Source organism: Hyla sarda, chromosome 4, assembly GCF_029499605.1.
Source record: "Hyla sarda isolate aHylSar1 chromosome 4, aHylSar1.hap1, whole genome shotgun sequence".
Taxonomy (NCBI): Eukaryota; Metazoa; Chordata; class Amphibia; order Anura; family Hylidae; genus Hyla; species Hyla sarda.
This window is the reverse complement of record NC_079192.1, coordinates 175,810,775-175,831,872: the sequence shown is the minus strand read 5'-3', so window position 1 is coordinate 175,831,872 and position 21,098 is coordinate 175,810,775. Positions and strand designations below refer to the sequence as shown.

Genomic DNA, 21,098 nt, shown 5'->3' with positions numbered 1-21,098 from the left:
ACCCATACTATACCTTACTCCTAGTCTTGTGTTGTTAATAATTTGAAAAATGTAGCAAAAATTGTTCAGCTTTTAAAGGGGTTATCCAGGAACCTAAAAAAAAACTGAGCTAATTTCTTTCAAAAATAGCTCCCTGTCTGTCTCCAGGTTGGGTGTGGTTCTGCAGCTCAGTTCCAATTAAGTGAATGGAGCCAAGTTGTAATACCATACTCAACCTGGAGACAGACAGGGATTGTTTTTTTTTTTAAAGAAATTAGCTCTGTTTTTCTATTTCTGGATAACCCCTTTAAGTATTTAAATTCCCTGGAAAAGTGAGTCTCTGGATTCTCTCATTCCAGTCTTCTCTGGGCTAAATGAATCAACAGCCAATTCAGCAGATTTTAGTTAGGCGACTTTAGGTTCTCCAGTAGGTACTTTTGTCTTATGTTATCAGCACAATGAAAAAGTATTGATATAAAAAATAATGTTAATTTAGTAATTTGGTCGTTACAATTATTTATTGATGTTTATTCTATCAAAATTATATTTTGCGTATGAAAAAAGAGTTTTTCATGTTCGGGCTGCATGTCTAAAGTTTATGTCAGGATACTGAAAAAAAGGTACACCGTGATTTACTCTGGCCAACCCATTTACTTTGATGGACTGAACTTACTCTACTAGTGACTACATTTGGTCCATATCCTAAACATATATATTTATTTTGTGTGAAAAATGTAGTCTCTAGGAGACTGTGTTTGGTCTATTGAAATTAATGGACCTACTGCATATATACTGTACATATTCTGATGTATAACTCAGATGTACAGCCTGAACATGATATGAGCATACCCTAAAATGTTGTAGTGTAGGTAAGGAAGAAAATATATAATATGGAGATATATATTAATATATAATATTAGATTATCTTATAAATCGACAAAACTAATGTAAGCAGTATGTAAATATTATGTACTGTTCAATATATTTTTAACCAAATAGATCTCCAGGTGAATAACTTCACATAAATTCTAATGTCAAATTATACTGCCTGCCATACCTGTAGGAATGATATGCAGACACAAAGTCATGAAATAGTATTTTATATTTTATTTAAGTTGGGTGCAAACTAAATAAGATGTCTTAAAGCACTAAAGCATTAAGAAGATGGAGTTTGCTCTTCCCCAAAATATTTTCTCTTCTTACACCATATCCTTTATTTAGCACTTTTATCTTCAGAGTTTTCTGGAAAAGATCTTGAGGCTCTAACCCATCAAAAAAGAAATCTTCATTGAAGATTGGGTTCCGGCTTCCACGGATCAGTGTGCTTCTTTGCTTTTGATTTTTGCCAGGTACTAATGATATTGAAATGTAGCAGCTGATATTTTTGGGATCTACAGACTGTTTGTACAGTCCTTCTGCACTGACAATACGAATACGGAGTCTCAGGTTTTCAGGTCGATATTCAGTGGAAAGCCTTAAGATTCCTCCTGTGTCTAGAGTTACAGTGTTATCTATAGGGAATTGCCCAGGTGACAATAGCAGACCAGTGTTGGGATATGCAGGAGAGTGATATGCCCACTCTTGGGATGCTCTTCTTGTGACACATGGGCTACTGTCTGTTGAGCTATCCTCATCAGTAGAAACTGAACTGTTCCTAAGAGCAGAAGATTTGTAGCCAACCTTTAATGCCCTGGACAATTTATTGTCCTGGTTAAAAGCTTTTAACAGTGCCATTGGGAGAGATCTTTGCAGCAGAGGGGAGCTAAAAGGAGAGGAGTCAGTAGACGATGTTGTGTCACTATCTAAAGTCCCAGACCGCTTAAGAGGTCTTAAATTTGCAGTGCTGTAGCAGTCTGCAGAGGAAATTCCTTTATAAGATATAGTATTAGAGCGAGATCGAGGTAGCAAAATGGGTGGATTAGCAGGGTCATTGTGAAATAGTGACTCTTTTCTTCTTGTATTAGGGCTTTCCAGCAAGGTACAAAAACCATAGCAGGTTTGTGTTTTTGGAAGATGGGGCAATGACAAAGCAGCCTGTGACTGGGGATCTGCATTAGTATTCTCCTCCTCAAGAGTATCTTCTACACTGTGTACTTGAATGGTATGAGTGTCAAATAAAATTGGTCTTATTGCTTCAAACACTGACGTGCTGAGGTCAGGAATGGACAAGTACTGAGGACTTAGCTCTTTCTGACTTTGGTGTCTGGGAGGTATACAAAATTCAGGAATCCGATCAGGTGTCAAGACATTTGTAAAAGTAGGAAGATAATGTCTTGGTCTTTCCTTTCCAATCATGGTCAGCATACAATTTTACGGCCAGGATAAGCTTACTGACATCGACATTCACGGGTGAAAATGAGGCTGGACATGCTGCAACATGTATAAAAAAGAAAAAGTATTAGTATGGGAGAAAATCTGATCCAAGAATTTATGACATATCAAAATATTTTGTAAATTAAACATACAATGTATATTGTACACATATTATTATGTAAAAAATGACATACAACCCTACAAATAATGTCTTAAATGGTCTCTGTCATTTCAAAGGACTTTCCTCAATAGGGTAAATTATGTGATAACTAACATATTTGTAAATCACTTTATGTACAGAAAAGTATTCCTTACTGTAGAGAAACAGCTCTAATACCTTGACCATTAGGTAACTCTCTAGTAACAGACACACCAAGATGGAACACGGGAAGTCAGGGTGGGGCTTATCTTGTGCTGTGTGCTGGAGGGAAAACCTGGGCTGTGAGACAGTCTTCCTTTTACAAAAAAGCCACTGTGAATGAAAGCTAGATCATGGTTTCCCTCTAACCACTAACCACCAAGATCTTGGAAGCTGTCCTGTGTTCCTAGTACTTTATTTACAAAGTGAATGTAATTCCCCCTCCCTTTACATTTTTCTCCTCATTAGCAGCAGGTAGTTGCATAGTGTACCTCCCTTCTACGCTAGAACATCAGTAATCCTTTCTCCCCCACATTCCAGCTATTGTACTGTTCTGTGTAAATCATCAACTCAACACAGTGTCAGCCTGTTCACTTTAACCAGCACTATGTCATGGCCTAGTAGTAATGAGTAGTACCTGTGCTGTGATTGCCCAGGAAAGTAATGGAAAGGAATTATCTGTGTGAGTAATACTTGCAAGCAGGGCAGTTCTGAAAAGGAGAGAATGAAGGAAGCTCTCAGGGGCTCAATAGCTACAGTAAGAAAACTAATATCACCTTGTCATCACTCTGAAGGGAAGATGTAACAAAACTATGCAGGATTTTACGGTTCTTTTCTCTGCTGCTCAGCGTTTGGAATTTTATGACTAATTTTACAACTAAACAACTTAATTTATAGAAATGAAGGCTTAAAGGGGTACTCCGCTGCTCAGTGTTTGAAACAAACTGTTCCAAATGCTGGAGACGCACTGGGAGCTTGTGACGTCACGCCCCACCCCTGGCTCCAGTGTTCGGAACAGTTTGTTTCAAACGCTGTGGTGAGTACCCCTTTAAGCTTTGATTTCTATTAATTAAATTGTTTAGTCATAACATGGGAAAAAGTAGCAACTTTCTACACAACAGAAAAAGATTTACAGAGTGATTCAAAAGTGATGATGCAAAAGTAAAGTCTTAAGTTAAAACCAGTGGAAGCTGAAACCAGATGCCAGACTGAAATGCTGTGTCTTTTACATCAACTTTCCGGGCCAAATAGATGAGGATGAATTCGCTGAGAGGCTGGAGTTTAGCAATCAGTGGGATGGTCAATCACCACACCGCTAGACTTTGAGGTTCAGAAAAACCATGTGCACTTATCAAGCACATGAGGGAAAATAAATGTGTTCAGTGCAATGAGCAGGCACAAAGTCTACGGTCCCTTCTTTTATGCCAAAGATGCTGCCACTGGCCACTCCTACCTGGACAGGTAGTTGGTGCACCTCCAAATTTGCATTTGAATGTTCATCCATACTGAATAACACACTACCGGAACATTACATTGACTGCGACAGTAAAAATTATTACTGACTTTTTTTTCTGTGGGGCTATATCAAGGTACAGTTGAAACCAGAAGTTTACATACACTATATAAAAAGACACATATGAATGTTTTTCTCACTATCTGACATGAAATCAGAATAAACCTTACCCGTTTTAGGTCAATTAGGATTACCAAAATGATTTGAATTTGCCAAATGCCAGAATAATGAGAGTGAAAGAGAGAATTTCTTAAGGCATTTTATTACTTTCTGCAAAGTCAAAAGTTTACATATATTTTATTAGTTTTTGGTAGCATTGCCCTTAAACTGTATGACTTGGGTCAATCATCTTGGATATCCTTCCACAAGCTTCTTACAATAGTTGTTAGGAATTTTGGCCCATTCCCCCGGACAGAAATGGAGTAACTGAGCCATGTTTTTAGGTCGCCTTGCTCGCACCTGCCTTTTCAGCTTTGCCCATGAATTTTCAATAGGATTGCGATCCCGGCTTTGTGATGGCCACTCCAAAACATTGACTTTGCTATCCTCAAAGCGTACCTGTCAGATCCCCCCCACAAAAAAAAACTGTTATATGTTGCTCAGTATCTCATCCTAATCATGTACATATCATTTTTATGTGTCTATGACCTATATTTCTCTCATAATTAGCTTTATTTCTGAATCACCTTAATGCTGTCGACCAGAAGCAAGGGGGCGGGTCCCTTTCTTCTCCTCAGGTGATAACCACTTCCCCTCCCTCACTCTCTTCAGTCACTGGTCTCGGGAGTGAGCATCTGTAACCCTTTCCTTTCTGGTTTTATGCTATACACACACTGTGTGCTTACAACTTTTACAAAACTACAGCTCCCAGCATGCCCACACATCCTTTGAGTTGTAGTTTGGCAACAGCTGGCAGCATATGATTGGTAGAACTCAGATTTACAGCAGTGTTGCTGTAGGCTGTGTTCCTCCTGTTGCAAAACTGCAACTCCCAGCATGCCCACACATCATTTGGCTGGAGGCATAGGATTGTAGTACCCCTGTATTAGATACACACACACACACGCACACACATTGACTCCATTTATTCATACACATGCACATTACCTAGACAACACAGATTTACAAACATACATATATATCCACACACACATATATACATGCAGGGACACTTACTTTTTAAACCAAAAATCCTCCATTCAGTCCTCATCTTCAGTCACCAGCTTCTTTCATCATCTGCTCACAGGCAGCAGCGTACGCCCACCACTCCCCCTTCTCCTCACACAAGGAGACTGTGAAGTAAACACAGACAGTGAGGGAGCTGATCACAGCAGCTTTAGATCTGCAGATCTGTCAACCATGAAGTGAGTCCATGACGTAGGTGATGACGAGTGGACACAGCCAGGCTGGTATGTATTCCAGGAGGCAGCGAGGCAGTTTTTTGACTGGCTTTTTCAGTATGAAATACTGAATTTTTTTTATGAAAGCAATTGCAAAACCTATTGGTTTTGCATGCTTTACAACATATCAAAAGTTTTTATATCTGACAGTGCCCATTTAAGCCACTTTATAACCAGTTTGGCAGTATGCTTCGGGTCATTGTCCATTTGGAAGACCCCTTTCCGCCCAAGCTTTAACTTCCTGGCTGATGTCTTGAGCTGTTGCTTCAGTATTACCACATAATCTTTTTTCTCATGATGCCATCTATTTTGTGAAGTGCACCAGTCCCTCCTGCAGAAAAAACATCCCCACAACATAAGGCTGCCACCCCCTTGTTTCAAAGTTGTTATGGTGTTCTTAAGCTTCCAAGCTTCTCCCTTTTTCCTCCAAACGTAACGATGGTCATTATGGCCAGATAGTTCAATTGTAGTTTTGTCAGACCACAGGACATGTTTCCAAAAATGTAGGTCTTTGTTCCTGTGTGCATTTGCAAACATTAACCTGGCTTTTATATGTTTCTTTTGGAGTAATGGCTTCTTCCTAGCAGAGTGGTCTTTCAGCCCATGTTGATACAGTACTTATTTTACTGCAGATAATGACACAATCTTACCATTTTTTGTTTATTTTTATTTTTTTATTATACATCAATTAATCCCCGGTCCTTCCCCTTCCCCCTCTACATTTATATTATACTGGCGGGTAGGAGTCAGGGGGACATCCATCCTGCCCCAGAATCACACATTTTTCTCACAGTAATATCAACCTTTATTATTATTTATTTTTATTAAGTCTATTAATCTGTTTTATTTTTCTTTGGTTGTCCCCCTAATTCCCACCCCCCTTACAGCAACAACAACAACAAAGAAGCAAAAAAAAATAAAAAATACAGTTTGTATCCGTTTCATTTTCTAGTTTATGCTTTCTAGAGCTTCTCCCGACATCTCCCTCCACTCCTCTAGCCCTGGAACATTTGGGGATAACCATCTCCTAATTATCAATAATCTAGCATAAAAAAGCATCACCAGAAGTCTTCTCTTTTCCTTTCCCGTTCGATTCACTCTGCTATCATCTCCAGAGATTATAAGGATTATATCATTTTCTATTTTCCTTTTTATTCTTTTCTCTATCTCTTTAATTATTTTTTTCCCAATATTTCTGGATCTTCTCAAAGTCCCATATTATATGTATAAACCCTGCATTTTCCTCATTACATCTCGGGCATTTGCTACTCTCCCTTTTCCTGATCTTATATAAAAATGTTGGTGTGCAGTAAATTCTATATATTATATTCCATTATATCAATTGGTGATCTAAACTTGGAGAGATTTTTTTTATATTTCTAAATACATTTATCCAATTACATTTATTGGTCCCCCCTATTTCCTGCTCCCATTGTTGGAAGCATTTATGTTTCCTATTACTCTTTCTATTTTTCCTTATTTCTTGATATATATTTTGCCATCACTCTTTTCCCAATCTTCCCCTCTTCTATTTTATTAATTATTTCCATTTCTTTTATTATCTTAATATTTCCATCTCTGACTGATCTGGTGAGGGATGTCCTTAAGCTCTCAAATTCTAACTATTCACCTTTTCCCAACTTTAACTCCTCCCTCACCTCATTCCACTTCCTTGTCCTACCATTATCCCAAACATCTGTAATCCTTTTACAACCACTCCTATACAGATTATTTATTCCCATTTTAGCCGTTTCCTTCAGATTTAAATTGTACCAAATTGGTGCTGTTTCTAACATTCCTTCTACTTTTATTCCCTTTTTAAATTTTTTCCATGTTTTACTAATTCCTCTAATTATTATATTTTTTTTCCATTCCCCTTCCCTTAATTGTCCTGACTCAAGTACCTGAAATATATTTTCATAATTTCCTTTGGTATTTTCTATTATATTCTTAAATAACCCAAATCTTCTCCATTCACCCAAAAAATCCATTTGGCTTGCTAAATAATATCCTTGTATATCTGGGAAGTTTAAACCACCCTTTTCTCTCTCCTGACACAGATAGTCTATTTTTATTCGTGTTCTTTTCCTCTCCGATATTAGGGCATTAAACATAGCTAATATTTTGTTGAAAACCCCTTTCTCGCAATACTATAGATTTAATCATAACATTCCTCTCTGTCCTTGATAGATTCATCTCATTCCACACTCTGATCCCATCTTTTTAATGAGAGGGCTGGTATTTATTTTGTGGTAATCTTTTATTACCCCTGATATTTGAATACCCAGGTAAGTAAATATCTCTCCTCTCTCCAAGACCCTTAGGTCCTTCACTTGTCCTATTTCCCCTTTTCCAATAGGTAATAATACAGATTTTGTCCAGTTTATAACTAAGCTCGCATATGTTCCATATTCTCCGGTCACCTTCATCACTCTATTCAAGGCTTTTTCTGGGTCTTCTAAGAAGAACAATATATCGTCGGCATATAGGGCTGTTTTATCCCCTCTACCCCCTGTAACAAAACCATCAATTTGTTGGTCTGTTCTAACTCTCACTTCAAGTGGTTCCACTGCCAATGCAAATAACAGGGGGGAGAGGGGACATCCCTGTCTCGTACCTCGTGTAAACTCGAAACTTTCTGATGTGTTACTGTCAATATTTACTCTTGCTTCTACCCTCGCATATAGCAATTTAACAAGATCTATGTATTCCTTCTGAAACCCACATCTATCAAGTACTCCCCATAAAAATTCCCACTCCACCCTGTCAAACGCTTTGCTTGCATCTAGTGACAGGATGGAGTGGGTCCCCTCACTATCCTCTATATGTTGAATATTGGCCTGCATTCTGTTGATGCTATGCTTAGTTATCCTGTTTGGAATGAATCCACATTGATCTTCATGTACCAGATCCCCGATTATACTTTGCAAACGTTTTGCCAGAACTCCGGCCAATATCTTTACATCCGTGTTTAACAGTGATATCGGCCGATATGCCTCCAACTCTGTTTTATCCTTATCAGGCTTCAGAAGTAAAATTATTTCTGCTTCTCTCATCGATTTGGGGAGAATTCCTGCTTTTAGAGAACTACCGTATTTATCGGCGTATAACACGCACTTTTTAGGCTAAAATTTTTAGCCTAAAGTCTGTGTGCGTGTTATACGCCGATACACCCCCAGGAAAGGCAGGGGGAGAGAGGCCGTCGCTGCCCGCTTCTCTCCCCCTGCCTTTCCTGGGGTCTAGAGCGCTGCTGTCGGCCCTTTTCACCCCCTGGTTATCGGCGCCGATGCCCGTTCTGTCCCCCTGACTATCGGTGCCGGCGCCGATAGCCAGGGAGAGAGAAGCGGCGCCGACAGCCAGGGGGAGAGAAGGGGCAGCGGCACCCATTGCCGGCGCCGCTGCCCCGTTGCCTCCCCCATCCCCGGTGGCATAATTACCTGAGTCGGGTCCGCGCTGCTCCAGGCCTCCGTCGTGCGTCCCCGGCATCATTGCTATGCGCTGAACGGCGCGGCGCATGACGTCAGAGCGCCGCGCCGTGCATAGCAACGACGCTGGGGACGCCCGACGGAGGCCTGGAGCAGCGCGGACCCGACTCAGGAGACATGTTTCCCTTTATCCTATCTAGTGTCATTTCTAGTTCGCCCAGCGTTATTGGTTCACCCAGTCCCTTTTTTTGTTGTTCTGTCAACCTGGGTAAATCCAAATCCCCCAGATATTTTATTATATCTTCTTTTGAGTGTTTTATTTCTGATGTATATAGTTTTTTGTAATATTGTGCAAAATCTTCCCTGATCTCATTGGGGTCTTTACATATCCTCCCTGTTCCACTTCTTATTTCTGCAATATAAGATTTATTTTGTTGGTTTTGTATTATATTCATCAATCTCCTATTTGGTTTACCGGATTCCAGTATCTTTTGTTGTCCCAGAAATTTTAACTTATTTTTGCTTTTTTCTCTTAGATATCTATTCAAATTATCTTGTTTAATCATACTTCCTGCTTTTCAATATTAAATGGGTCTATAGTATGATTATCTTCCGCCTCCCTCACCTCCGATGTTAAATCCATTTCTCGTTTCTTAAATTCCTTTCTTTTCTTTGATATAGCCCACATTACTTCTCCCCTTAAGAATTACTTCGCTGTGTCACAGACCATCTGATCTGATGCTGTATCCCAATTAAATCGGAAAAACTCTTCAAGGTGGTACTCCTTTTTAGATCTATCAATTCCAACCAATATGGATTTATTTTTTTCCTCCTATTTGTTACCATTGTTTGGGTGTTAACCATAATTTCTAATGGTGTGTGGTCTGATATACAGTGAGTCAAATACCGTAGACTCTCTATTTTTAAGCATCCTTCTTTATTCGCAAGACATAGATCTATCCTAGATAGGATTTGACACATTTTGTTTCAACAGGAATAGATTTTCTTCTCCTGATTTTTCATTCTCCACCAATCTACCAATCCTACTTCTTGACAATATTTAAATAATATTTAATGTGATTAATTCTAAGCCTAATTTTTCTTCCATTACACAGTTCATGTCACCCTGTATAAATATTGGGCATTTATTTTTCCTTCCACAATACTCAAATATTTCTTCCAAAACCCTGTGTGAATAAGGGAGTGGTATATACACAAACACCATTATACATATTAATCCTTCTAAGTTTCCATATGTTCCATATTTATCTATACATTTACCAAATAATTCCCATTTTATCTTTTTATGTATCAGTACTGACACTCCTCTAGCATGTGATGTAAAACATGAGTGATAACAGTGAGACCACCAATACTTTTTTAATACACGTGTTGTTTCATTTGTTAAATGTGTCTCCAATAACCATATAACCCCTGGTAGGTGATTTTTTTATAACCTCCATAATTGCTATCTTCTTTACCATATTTCCCAATAATCTGATATTTCAAGTCAACAACCGTATACCCATCTGAGTTTCTTTAATTATCTTTTACTGGGGAAGTGATCTTTTGATGCGAAAAAGAAAGGAGAAAGGGGTGAGGGATTGAGAGGAAGGTAGAAAAAAGGTAAGAGAGAAGGGGAAAAAAAAGTAAAAGAAAGGGGGTACCCTTATCCCTCCCGCCACCCTTATGACCTGCCCCAAAATTGGCAAGCCTCTTGCCTTGCATGATTCCTGGTTGTCGGCCTGTCTCTATTCTACCAGTATATTTTTAAGGCCCTGTTTACCAATCCATTCGGATCCTTCTTTTGCGTCACTGAAGAAAACATTCTGCTCATTGTACCTGATGCGCAATTTCGCTGGAGATAATATTGAAAATTTTACCACATTTTGGTGTAATCTTTTTTTAACCTCTTTGTATGCAGCTCTTTTCCTCTGTGTTCCGGTGCATAATCCAGAAAAACCATTATTGGTCTATTTTCATACATTATATCCTTTTTTGCTCTAATTATCTGTAAAAAAAATATCCCTATCTCTGGCATTTAACAACTTTACAATAATTGCCCTTGGATGACTTCCAGCCGGGAGAGGCTGGCTGGGTACCCTATGTGCCAGTTCTATATGGAAAAATGGCGAAGGTTTTTGCTCTCCACATAGGGATAGCATCCATTTTTGCAAGAAACTTGCTAAAATCATTGCCCTAAACTCCCTCTGGAAGTCCTATAATTCTCAAGTTGCTCCTTCTTGAGCGGTCTTCTAAATCTGATGTTTTTTCTTTCAGAGCTTTATTTTCACTTATCATTTTTGCTACCTGGTCTTTCACAAGTTGCATTTCATCCTCTACTGAGGAGATCCTTTCTTCCATTTCAGAACACCTCTCTTTGATATTTTTCAAATCATCTTTAATTATAGTTATATCTCCCCCTATAGCTCCTACCTGGTTCGCCAGGGAGTCTATGGAGGAATTACACTTATTTATTGCTCCCAAAATGGTCTCCAAGGTGGTCTTTAAAGGTTCTTTAGCTGCTTCCCAATCCCCCTCCATTATTGCATCCTCTGTTGTATTGTTTTTCATTTGCCCACGGTTTTTGGTCATTGCCCCTGGGGAAGCAAAATATTTTTCCATCTTTGCTGTATTTTTGTCTTTAACCGGGCTGGTCGATTTTCTGTCCCTAGGACCCATATTTACTCGTTTGATGCTATTCTCCTTCCAGAGACTATAACAAACTAATACAGTACTACTATAGATGCTAGGGTATTACAATCTCATTAACCACTACAATTTTGCATCTATACACTCCTTATTGTCCCCGTTGTAGGTCACTAGAATTTGCAATGCCAAAGAGATCGTATATTAGATTATACAATGTCCACCCAGAGCTTGCAATGTCCTTTGTACACAGAAAAACAAGATTATGATGTCTCATAAATCATGCATTATCCATGTTTGTGCATTACCACTATTCCTCCCAGTGTATTAGAAAGTCTTGCAACTCATATTAATATATTAGAGAGGTCAATTTCCAGTCTCTGAATTAGCACTACAATACAAAAGAGTCTCACAACTTCAAACTTAGATTTCCTGAACCCTCTGGTTCTACTCCTCCACCATCAGACAAAGAAGTGTATCAAAAGCAGCTTAATATTGGTAATCTATATATGCAACTGATAACTGCCATCATACAAATAGGAGAGTTAGGGTTGGAGCGGTCTCATCAATCTGTTATGGCTCCTTATTGCTCAGTATCCACTGGCGTGGTCTCTTCCGACACTTGAGCAGTTGACAGCCGTTATCCCGCTCGGCGGCCTCCACCTCTGCCTTCGCACGCTCTCCTGGCTTCCACTCCGGGCTCTCTACCGCGGCTTCGGGCCTCTGGTACGGCCTGCTCCTCCATGATGCGTCTCCACGCTGCGCCTCCACGCTCCCCGCTGCGCCTTTGCCCTCTAGCGTCAGCGTCTGTCGGGGGGTCACGTGTGGCAGCACATAAACCCTGTGTGATCTCCGCTCCAGAGCCTCCGCACACCAGGCCGCTCCACACTCGGCCTTGCTGGTCCCAGTCCAGAGCCGCACAGGACCCGCGCCCCCAGCAACGACACCGGACACAGCATGAAGCCCACGGAACGAGGACGCCACCTGGCCTCTCCACATGAAGGCAGGCCAGGCAACACCGGTCAGAACTCCAGCATCAGGTACCCGGCATCAGGCATCCAATATCAGTGTTAGCAGTCATCAGCAATAGCACTAGGCCTTAGTGCAACATGGCCAAACACGGGGCCTCAAAACCAGGAGGATGAGTTATCTGCTACTTCCTCCCGCCATGCTCACCCCTTTGCTTCTTCAATCTTACAAGCTTTTGCCAACATCTTCACAAGGTCTTTTGCTTTTTTTCTTCAGTTGATATGCACATGTCGGCCCAAAGCATCATCTCTGAGACACAGACCCTGTCTCCTTCCTGAGCGATATGATAGCTGGACATTGCCAACTTGTTTGTACTTGCGTATAATTGTTTGTACAGATGAACGAGGCACCTGCAGGTATATAGAAATTGCATCCAAGGATGTTACAGACTTGTGCAAGTCCACAATTTTCTTATTGGAATATAAATATTGGAAGAATACTCTCCCTCCCTCTGAATCGGTCTTATTGGCCTGCATTAGAGAGATCCGTTCCCTGGTATTCCTGACAGCCTCCCTCAATAATTCCATTGTTTCTTTCGGTCTGGGAGCCATGGGATCGCTTTACTGATAGGCAGCCGCCTTGATTCCCTCTTTTTCCTTCCTTTCTCTCTATCTCTTCTTCTTTCTTTCTTCCCCTTCTCACCCCGTCTTCTGTGGCTGTTGTGTGTTTGTTTTTGTGTGTCTACTGTTCGTTACCCCTCCTTTGTTTGTGGTCTTTGTCTGTTTTCCGTTCAAAACTGATGCTGCATGGTATCACACTTGTTTGAGCTATTTATTGGCTACTGCAGTGGTCCTAGGTACGCGATATTGTGGTATTGGAGGAATGTTCTTGGGTTTCGACCCCAGTGCTTTCATTGTACTTTCCTGATTGTCTTGGGCTATGGCCCATGTATTGTCATACTACTGCATTTTCTGTTTTCTGATTTTTGTTCTTGAAAAAACCTTTAATAAACATTACAGTTTAAAAAATATATACATACACAGGTATGTCTAATTAACTCAGGTGTTGCCAAAGACATGAAATCATCATATGGGCTGTCCCAAATTGTTTAAAGGCATAGTAATCCTAGTGTATGTAAACTAATGACTTTGCAGAAAGAAATAAAAATGCCTTAAAAAGTTCTCTCTCATTATTCTGGCAAATACCAAATTATTTTGGTAATCCTAATTGACCTAAAACAGGAAAGGTTTATTCTGATTTCATGTTAGATAGTGAGAAAAACATGCATATGTGTCTTTTTATATAGTGTATGTAAACTTCTGGTTTCAACTGTATCTGCACCCCAGCCAGTCACCAGTGGAAATCACTCAAAGAGTATTTGTCACCAAATAAAACTTGTAATATAGTGTTCCTTGTGTAATTAGCAGACACTTTTCCATTTACTTGCTTTTATAATTATCAACAGAAATATGTTTAAAATGTAATAGAAAAAATGGCCACTAGGTGGCTCTGTTCTGTTCCTTGTCACAATTAATACATAGAGTTGCCTGGCAGGAGACCAAACTCAGGAAGTGTTTCTCTGCACTGAGCTTGATTGACAGCTGAACAGAAAGTGAAAGCTTCACAGTTTCTCACAGAAAGCTGCTCAGACTGAAAGCTCCACAGAGCCTCACTGAAAGCTACAAAGACTGAAACATTCACAGAGCCTGAGGTCTTCTATTCATCACAGCACTGCAACGATGTGAGGACAGAAGTGGTCCCCCAGCAGGCTTCAGTGATGTCATGCCTGCTGAGAAACGCCCACTTTCTCCTGCTGGGAAATTAAAGCATACCCGTCAGATCACTAAAAAAACAAAACTGTTATATGTTGCTCAGTATCTCATCCTGATCATGTACATGTACTTTGTATGTGTCTGTGACCTACATTTCTCTCAGAATTAGCTTTATTTCATAAATACCTTAATTTTATCCCCCAGAAGCGGGGGGGGGGGGGGGGGGGGGGGCAGGTACTCACTGTGATAGCCACTCCCCCTCCCTCTCCTCAGTCCAGTGCTTCCCAACCAGGGTGCCTCCAGCTGTTGCAAAACTAAAACTCCCAGCATGCCTGCACAGCCAAATGATGTGTGGGCATGCTGGGAGCTGTAGTTTTGAAACAGCTGGAGGTAGTCCCCCTTTATCTCACACACACACACACAGGCTTCATATATTCTTACACATACACATTAGATAGACACACTGATATACACACATACATATATACCCACACACACATGCTTGGACACTTACTTTTTCGTCTGCAATGCATGTTTCTGCCTCTCTCATTGATGTCTGCTGTGTGAGAGACGGCAGCAGTCTTCCTGCCCCTCCCCCTCCCCTTCACATGTGTCTCTGCAGTGTGTACAGCCCCTCCCCCCTCCAAAACGTCCCGGAGTCCAGGACGAAGCAGTGTTCACAGAAGCACTGAATGTATTCCAGGAGGCAGAAGGGGCAGTTCTTTGACTGGCTTTTTCACTATGAAATACTGAAAATTTTCTAATGAAAGCAATTGCAAAACCTATTGGTTTTACATGCTTTACAACATATCAAAGGTTTTCATATCTGACAGTGCCTATTTAAAGAATGATAAGATACACAGCTTTTCAAAGCTCTAAAAATTTAAGGCCTGGAGGGGTGTTAGGAATAGTTAGGAAACAGCCTGAGTTAGTTAAGAACAGTTTTTTTGGTGACAAGTACTTTTTAAAACATCTGTAGTATATAGATAAAACTTAGTGTGTCTTTTCATGTTAACTAATTTGTGTTATGTACTCTCAAGGCTATAATTGTGCACCATACGTATCACTCTTTATTACAGATCTCTGAGTAAACCAGCATAGTAAGAGTCTTTTCATGCTGTCGTCATTTGTGCTGTTTTCACATGACTGATGCATATTGATCAGTTTTGTAACAGATGTCACAGACATACAATAGGCTGGGCATGTTTTCAGTTCCTTTTTACTATACAAAATATACTTTATTTTGTCTGTTACTGGCAACAGAATCTTGATAAAAGGGAACCTTGACAATGGCAGCAAAGCCTAGAATATGGATATTTGCACCCAGGCTTGATGAGGCTATATCTTGGGCAATGTACTATAAGGGTACAATCGCACATTCATATTTTACTGCAGATATATTGCATCTGATTTTGCTACCTGTTGACTTCAACACACATGTGAACATACTCTATGCTGTAGTAAGGACTACCTTGATATTCGTACAGTGATATTTGTATATGACATCATACAATTCTCTTCCATCACTTGCACGGTCACAGAAATATCTAGACAGGTGGACATTTTCAGATACATTTCCTTACTGTCTCCTCCCTTCGAGGGACTATATTTATTTTGAGTGTCTCCCATTTAGAATGTTTTCGCGTTACAAATATAAATTGCAGTTTATTTAACACCTTAAGGCTAAGTTTCCACTTGTTTTTTTTTTTTTCTGGCAGTTTTTGGAAAACAGCCACTGCAGTTTTTGAGCCAAAGTCAGAAGTGGATCCGTAAGGGAGGAGAAGTGTAAGTCCTTCCTTTATTTGTCCTATTCCTTTTGAATACACTTCTGGCTTTGGCTCAAAAACTGCAGTGGCAGTATTCCAAAAACTGCCAGAGAAAAAAAACAAGTGGAAACCTAGCTGACCCCATGTCATAGCGGGGTGGTCCCGACGGCTATCAGCCACCGGGACTCGTGGCTAATACCGGACATCACCGATCATGGTGATGCCTGGCATTAATTCCTTAGACGCCTTGATTGAAGTTGATCGTGGCATCTAAAATTTGAGAAAAATCAGTCCCGGCAGCTCAGCGGAACTGATCGGGACCACCGCGGTAAAGCCGGGGTGTCCCAATCAGCTTAGAGAATGGCAGGAGGGCCCTTACCTGCCTCCTCGCTATCCGATCGTTGCTAGGATGCTCCAGCCAGGCTCTGCATGCTGGAGCACTTGAGCACAGATAACAATGATCAATGCTATGCTATGGCATAGCATTAAACAGTGTATGCAATCAGAAGATTGTATGTTACAGTCCCCTACGGGAACTATAAGAAGGTGTAAAGAAAAAGTTAGAAAAAAGTTAATAAATGTGAATCAACCCCTTCCCTAATACAAGTTAAAATCACCCCTCTTTTCCCATAATAAAAAATAAATAAATGTCCGAACTATAAAAATATAATGTTAGTTTAACTGGAGCAAAAAATGAGCCCTCCCTCATCCCCCGTTTACGGAAAAATAAAAAATGTTATAGAAGTCGGAAGAGGACATTTTTAAACATACTAAAAAAAAATTGAAATTTTTAACAGAAGTAAAACAAAATCAAACTTATATAAGTTGGGTATCAATTTAATTGTATGGACCTACATAATGAATATAAAGTATTCTTTTAACTGAAAGATGCACTGTGTAGAATCTGAAGCCCCAAAAAGCTACAAAATGTCGTTTTTTTTCAATTTTGCCCCACAAATATTTTTATTCTGGCTTTGCCGTAGATTTTGTGGTGAAATGATTGATGGTATTACAAAGTAAAATTGGTGGCCAAAAAAAAAAAACAAGCCCTCATATGGGTCTGTAGGTGGAAAATTGAAAGTGTTATGATTTTTAGAAGGTGAGGACGAAAAATTAAAGTGCAAAAAAAAAAAAATGGCCCAGTCCTTAAAGGGGTACTCCTCCCCTTAACATCTTATCCCCTATCCAAAGGATAGGGGATAAGATGTCAGATCGCCACGGTCCCGCTGCTGGGGAGCCCCGGGATCCCCGCTGCGGCACCCCACTATCATTACAGCACAGAGCGAGTTCGCTCTGTGCGCAATGACGGGCGATACAGGGGACGGAGCAGCGTGACGTCATGGCTTCGCCCCTCGTGACATCACGGCCCGTCCCCTTAATGCAAGTCTATGGCAGGGGGCGTGACGACCGCCACGCCCCCTCTCATAGACTTGTATTGAAAGGGGCAGGACGTGACGTCATGAGGGGCGGAGCCGTGACGTAACGATGCTCAGGCCCCTGTATTGCCCATCATTATGCACAGAGCAAACTCGCTCTATGCTGTAATGATAGCGCAGTGCCGCAGCGGGGATCCCGGGGCTCCCCAGCAGCGGGACCGCGGCGATCTGACATCTTATCCCCTATCCTTTGGATAGGGAATAAGATGTCTAGGGGTGGAGTACCCCTTTAAGGGATTAATATTTGTTTGAAATGGTGAGATGTTATTTAACAGATTCAGCGGTACACACATTTCTCAGCTACGGCACCAAGGCCAAAATGCAATCAATCCAATCCAAAAAGCAGATTAGCATCACAATTGACCTCTAGTCGTCTGAACTCAATAGGAAATAGATAGGTAGATGAATGGCTGGAGGAAGGACAAAGATCTCAGGGGAGATTTATAAAGCTGTCGTATCGGAACATTGTCTTTGTTGCCCATAACAACCAATCACAGCTCAGCTTTTATTTTACCAGACCAATATGAGAAATGAAAACTGAACTCTGATTAATTTCTATAGGCACAAGCAGAGCTGGCCCTACCATGGGTCGTGGTGGGGCCATGGTCCCATGCTGCACTTTTTTAGGGACGATTTTTTCCCCCTATGCAACCCCCCCCCCCCCCTTGATTCCCCCTGTACCATTTTAATCCCCACTGTGATCCCCCTGTGCCATTTCAACAGTTATATATAAAAATAAAAAATAAATGCGTGAATTTAAAATAATAGATGTGGGGATGTTTTTGTTGGCTGTGCTTTTTTTCTCCTTTTTTTTTTGGAGGGGGGGCAGCATTTCACTCTTGGACCCAGGTAGCACAATGTCTTGGGCCGGCCCTGGGCACGAGAGAATTTTACTATAAGGCCTCATCCACACTGCTCAATCTCTGCCTGAAAATATTCATGGTGGAGATGCTGTGGGTGCTGCATAATTCATCGGTGGTAGGATCGCACATACGTGCGCCGTCTCATAGGCAGCAATACAGTTCTGCATCCAAAGATCAAACATGTCAATTTTTTATTAGACGGCCGTTCCACCAGCAGAATTCTGTTGCAGAAATTCTGCAGTATGCACAGAGCAGCAAAATCCCATTAAAATCAAATCGGCTGAATGTCCACAGTAAGGACAGCAAGGACTAAGACAGCTTGATAAATCTCCAACCTTGTGTTTCCGTCAGTACTAAGAGCCAAATGGCCATGTTATAAAATAAAATTCATACCACTATTCCTTTTTCCACTGAACTCTTGTGACAGCTCTAGGTCAGGCCTCTGGGTTGTTCCTGTGCATATATATTATTTTATGGAGCTTTCTATCATTTTATTTTTACCCACCGCCAATTTGAATACGCAAAAAGGCAGTCATTCTGTATTTTATTTGCGTTTCGCAAGCTTCCACTATTGTGGTTGTCACTTGATGCATGCTTTATTTTACAGTATATTTTCTCTTTTGTAGTCTATGGGGTTTCCTTCTTGCATTACCTTCCTCCAAAGTATGAGACAGTATTAATGATGTAATTTGATAATGATAATTTTCAAGCTTTTTGTTGAATGCTAAATTTATAGGCAGAAAAATTGCATAGAATAAATCCTTTTTACAGCTAAGGTTTTGTACAATATATTAATTGTAGGGAACCCTCTCTGAGTTAAACTGCTATCTGCAGCATCAGTGTAAGTAAAAGCCTATATATTATCCTGTTGAGTAAATAGTGAACTGCATTATTTACTTTAGAATATTTCTTTTATCAATATAAAGTGTAACAAAAGCTGAATAAATAATTTCCCAGCTATAAAACAACTATTTACAAGAGTGACATTAGCTATGCAATTCATCCCACTGATATTAGAAAAATTGGCTATAAGGGTTAAATATTTAAGGTGGGCAGGCACAGGTTTATTACTATTCCCTGGTGTTTGCACAGCACCTGGAGTGGTACTCCATAGAGACGTCATGACTTCTCATTAGTGCTTTGTGCAAATTATACTAAATGACATGTTCCACATCCTGCATACCCTGTATCACGTGATCACTAATTCCAGACAGAAATCAGGGGTCATTCATCTAAGGTAACCCATTATGTGTAGAAATTATAATTTTTTTGTAAAACCCAAGAGTTCACAGAGAGAGTTTTTCACACAGATTTCACATAAAAACCTCTTGAACGCCACATCATAGATTCTGCAAATCTGCAGTAGAAATTCGGAGGGAAAAATACTGTAGAGTGAATGTCCCCTTATACTAACCAGTTACCCCATTCATGAATGGTAGGTGTATGATTGGATGTTAAACAGTATTTTACACCTGTTTGACCTCTAGTATATAACATTGTGGTTTAGCTGCACCCTACTGGGAGTCTGCTCCTAGGCACTTTTCACACAGTGTCCATTAGAATTATACATCATGTGATTTCCACAACATATATATCTACATCTCATGTATACTAATTAGATGCATTTTTTTGCTATATGGCAACCAATGGGGTAGCGTTGCAGTCTGCTCTATTCCATAAAGTAAATAAATTAAAACCCTGTAATACGCCCAAACAAAAGCCAAAATTCACTCAAAGTAGTATTAAAAACAGTCCTGCGCATGGCTTTACCAACCATATATTTATATAGCCCTCTTTATAACCAACATTATGGTCAGTATATACTGTAATGCTCAGTAAGTACTGTAGTGTGAGATCCAAAATCAGCACTTTGTAATTGAAGCTGAACTAGCCAGATGGTAAGGAGATGACATAAGACCTTGTTCTGTTAAACAATTACTAGGCAGCTGAGCTATAAATAAGGTATGGTGTAGATGAAACTGGGAAAACAAGAAATCAGAGGAAACAAATCAGTAAATGTGGATTGTAATGCTTTTGCGTTCACTTATTAAATGGGAAATCCAGACAAAATTATCTTTTAATATGTCACAGATACAGATAAGGAAATCACATTGGTTAAGCCTGTGATCTCAGACCATGCTTAATTTGGACAAACTAGTTTGACAGAGAGAATAAAAGCTCTGAAACCACCAAATTATTTCTTCACTAGATCCGACACATTTCTAAGTAAACCATTGTTTATTTCACTTGGGTTTCCCTAAGCCTTTATTCACACTTCCACTGGAGTTTTTTTTTTTTTTTTTGAAGATTCTGCTATATTTGTCGGGCTGACTAACAGAGCATTCAGCACTACTCTTCCATCAAAACAACAAAACCCAATGGACCACACTGTAAGTCAATGAGGTCTGTGATTAATATCAGTCACATGGCATTTTTTGTGTCGGATTTTCTTGTAACAGAAAACAAGTGTAACATACCCTATATCTGTGTAGTAGAGCAAATGGACCCCTTGAACCAGGCGCTGCTGCCTCTAACATCAAGGATGGAATCCAAAGATACCTCTTTTGAGAATCTCAATCTGATAAAGAGGCCGGTGACCACCGAAACGGATTTTGGATTCCATCCTTGACTTTAGAGGCAGCAGTGCTATATTTAAAGGGTCCTTTCATGGATTTCCCATAGGGCAGGTTGACCCTGTTTCCTGCATCGCTCCAGACACAGAAGCTATCTCCTATTTGAGAACCCCTTTCTTGGATTTGAGGTGATAAGCACACATATCCCTCAGATAAGGTGAGTGGGCAATCTATAGAGATGTCGGTCTCCATCTGTTTGTGTTATACGAGGCACTTGTACGCGTTCTTTGTTTTTAAAATT

The 21,098-nt window shown here is 40.2% G+C and overlaps 1 protein-coding gene across 6 annotated transcripts in view; it reads right to left on the bottom strand.

The window, feature by feature from the left end:
* Positions 1-1,083: 1,083 nt before the first annotated feature.
* LOC130368724 (C2 calcium-dependent domain-containing protein 4C-like) overlaps positions 1,084-21,098 on the bottom strand; it is a 95,806-nt gene continuing 75,791 nt past the window's right edge. For 4 of the 6 annotated variants that reach the window (XM_056572809.1, XM_056572810.1, XM_056572811.1 and 1 more), the window contains one exon: positions 1,084-2,349. In XM_056572809.1, coding sequence (XP_056428784.1) covers positions 1,120-2,283 — 1,164 coding nt within the window. In that variant the 5' untranslated portion in view covers positions 2,284-2,349 and the 3' untranslated portion in view covers positions 1,084-1,119. Of the gene's footprint in view, positions 2,350-3,068; positions 3,112-14,673; positions 14,735-21,098 lie in introns of those variants that run through there. The other 2 variants (XM_056572814.1, XM_056572815.1) reach the window with 2 other exon arrangements.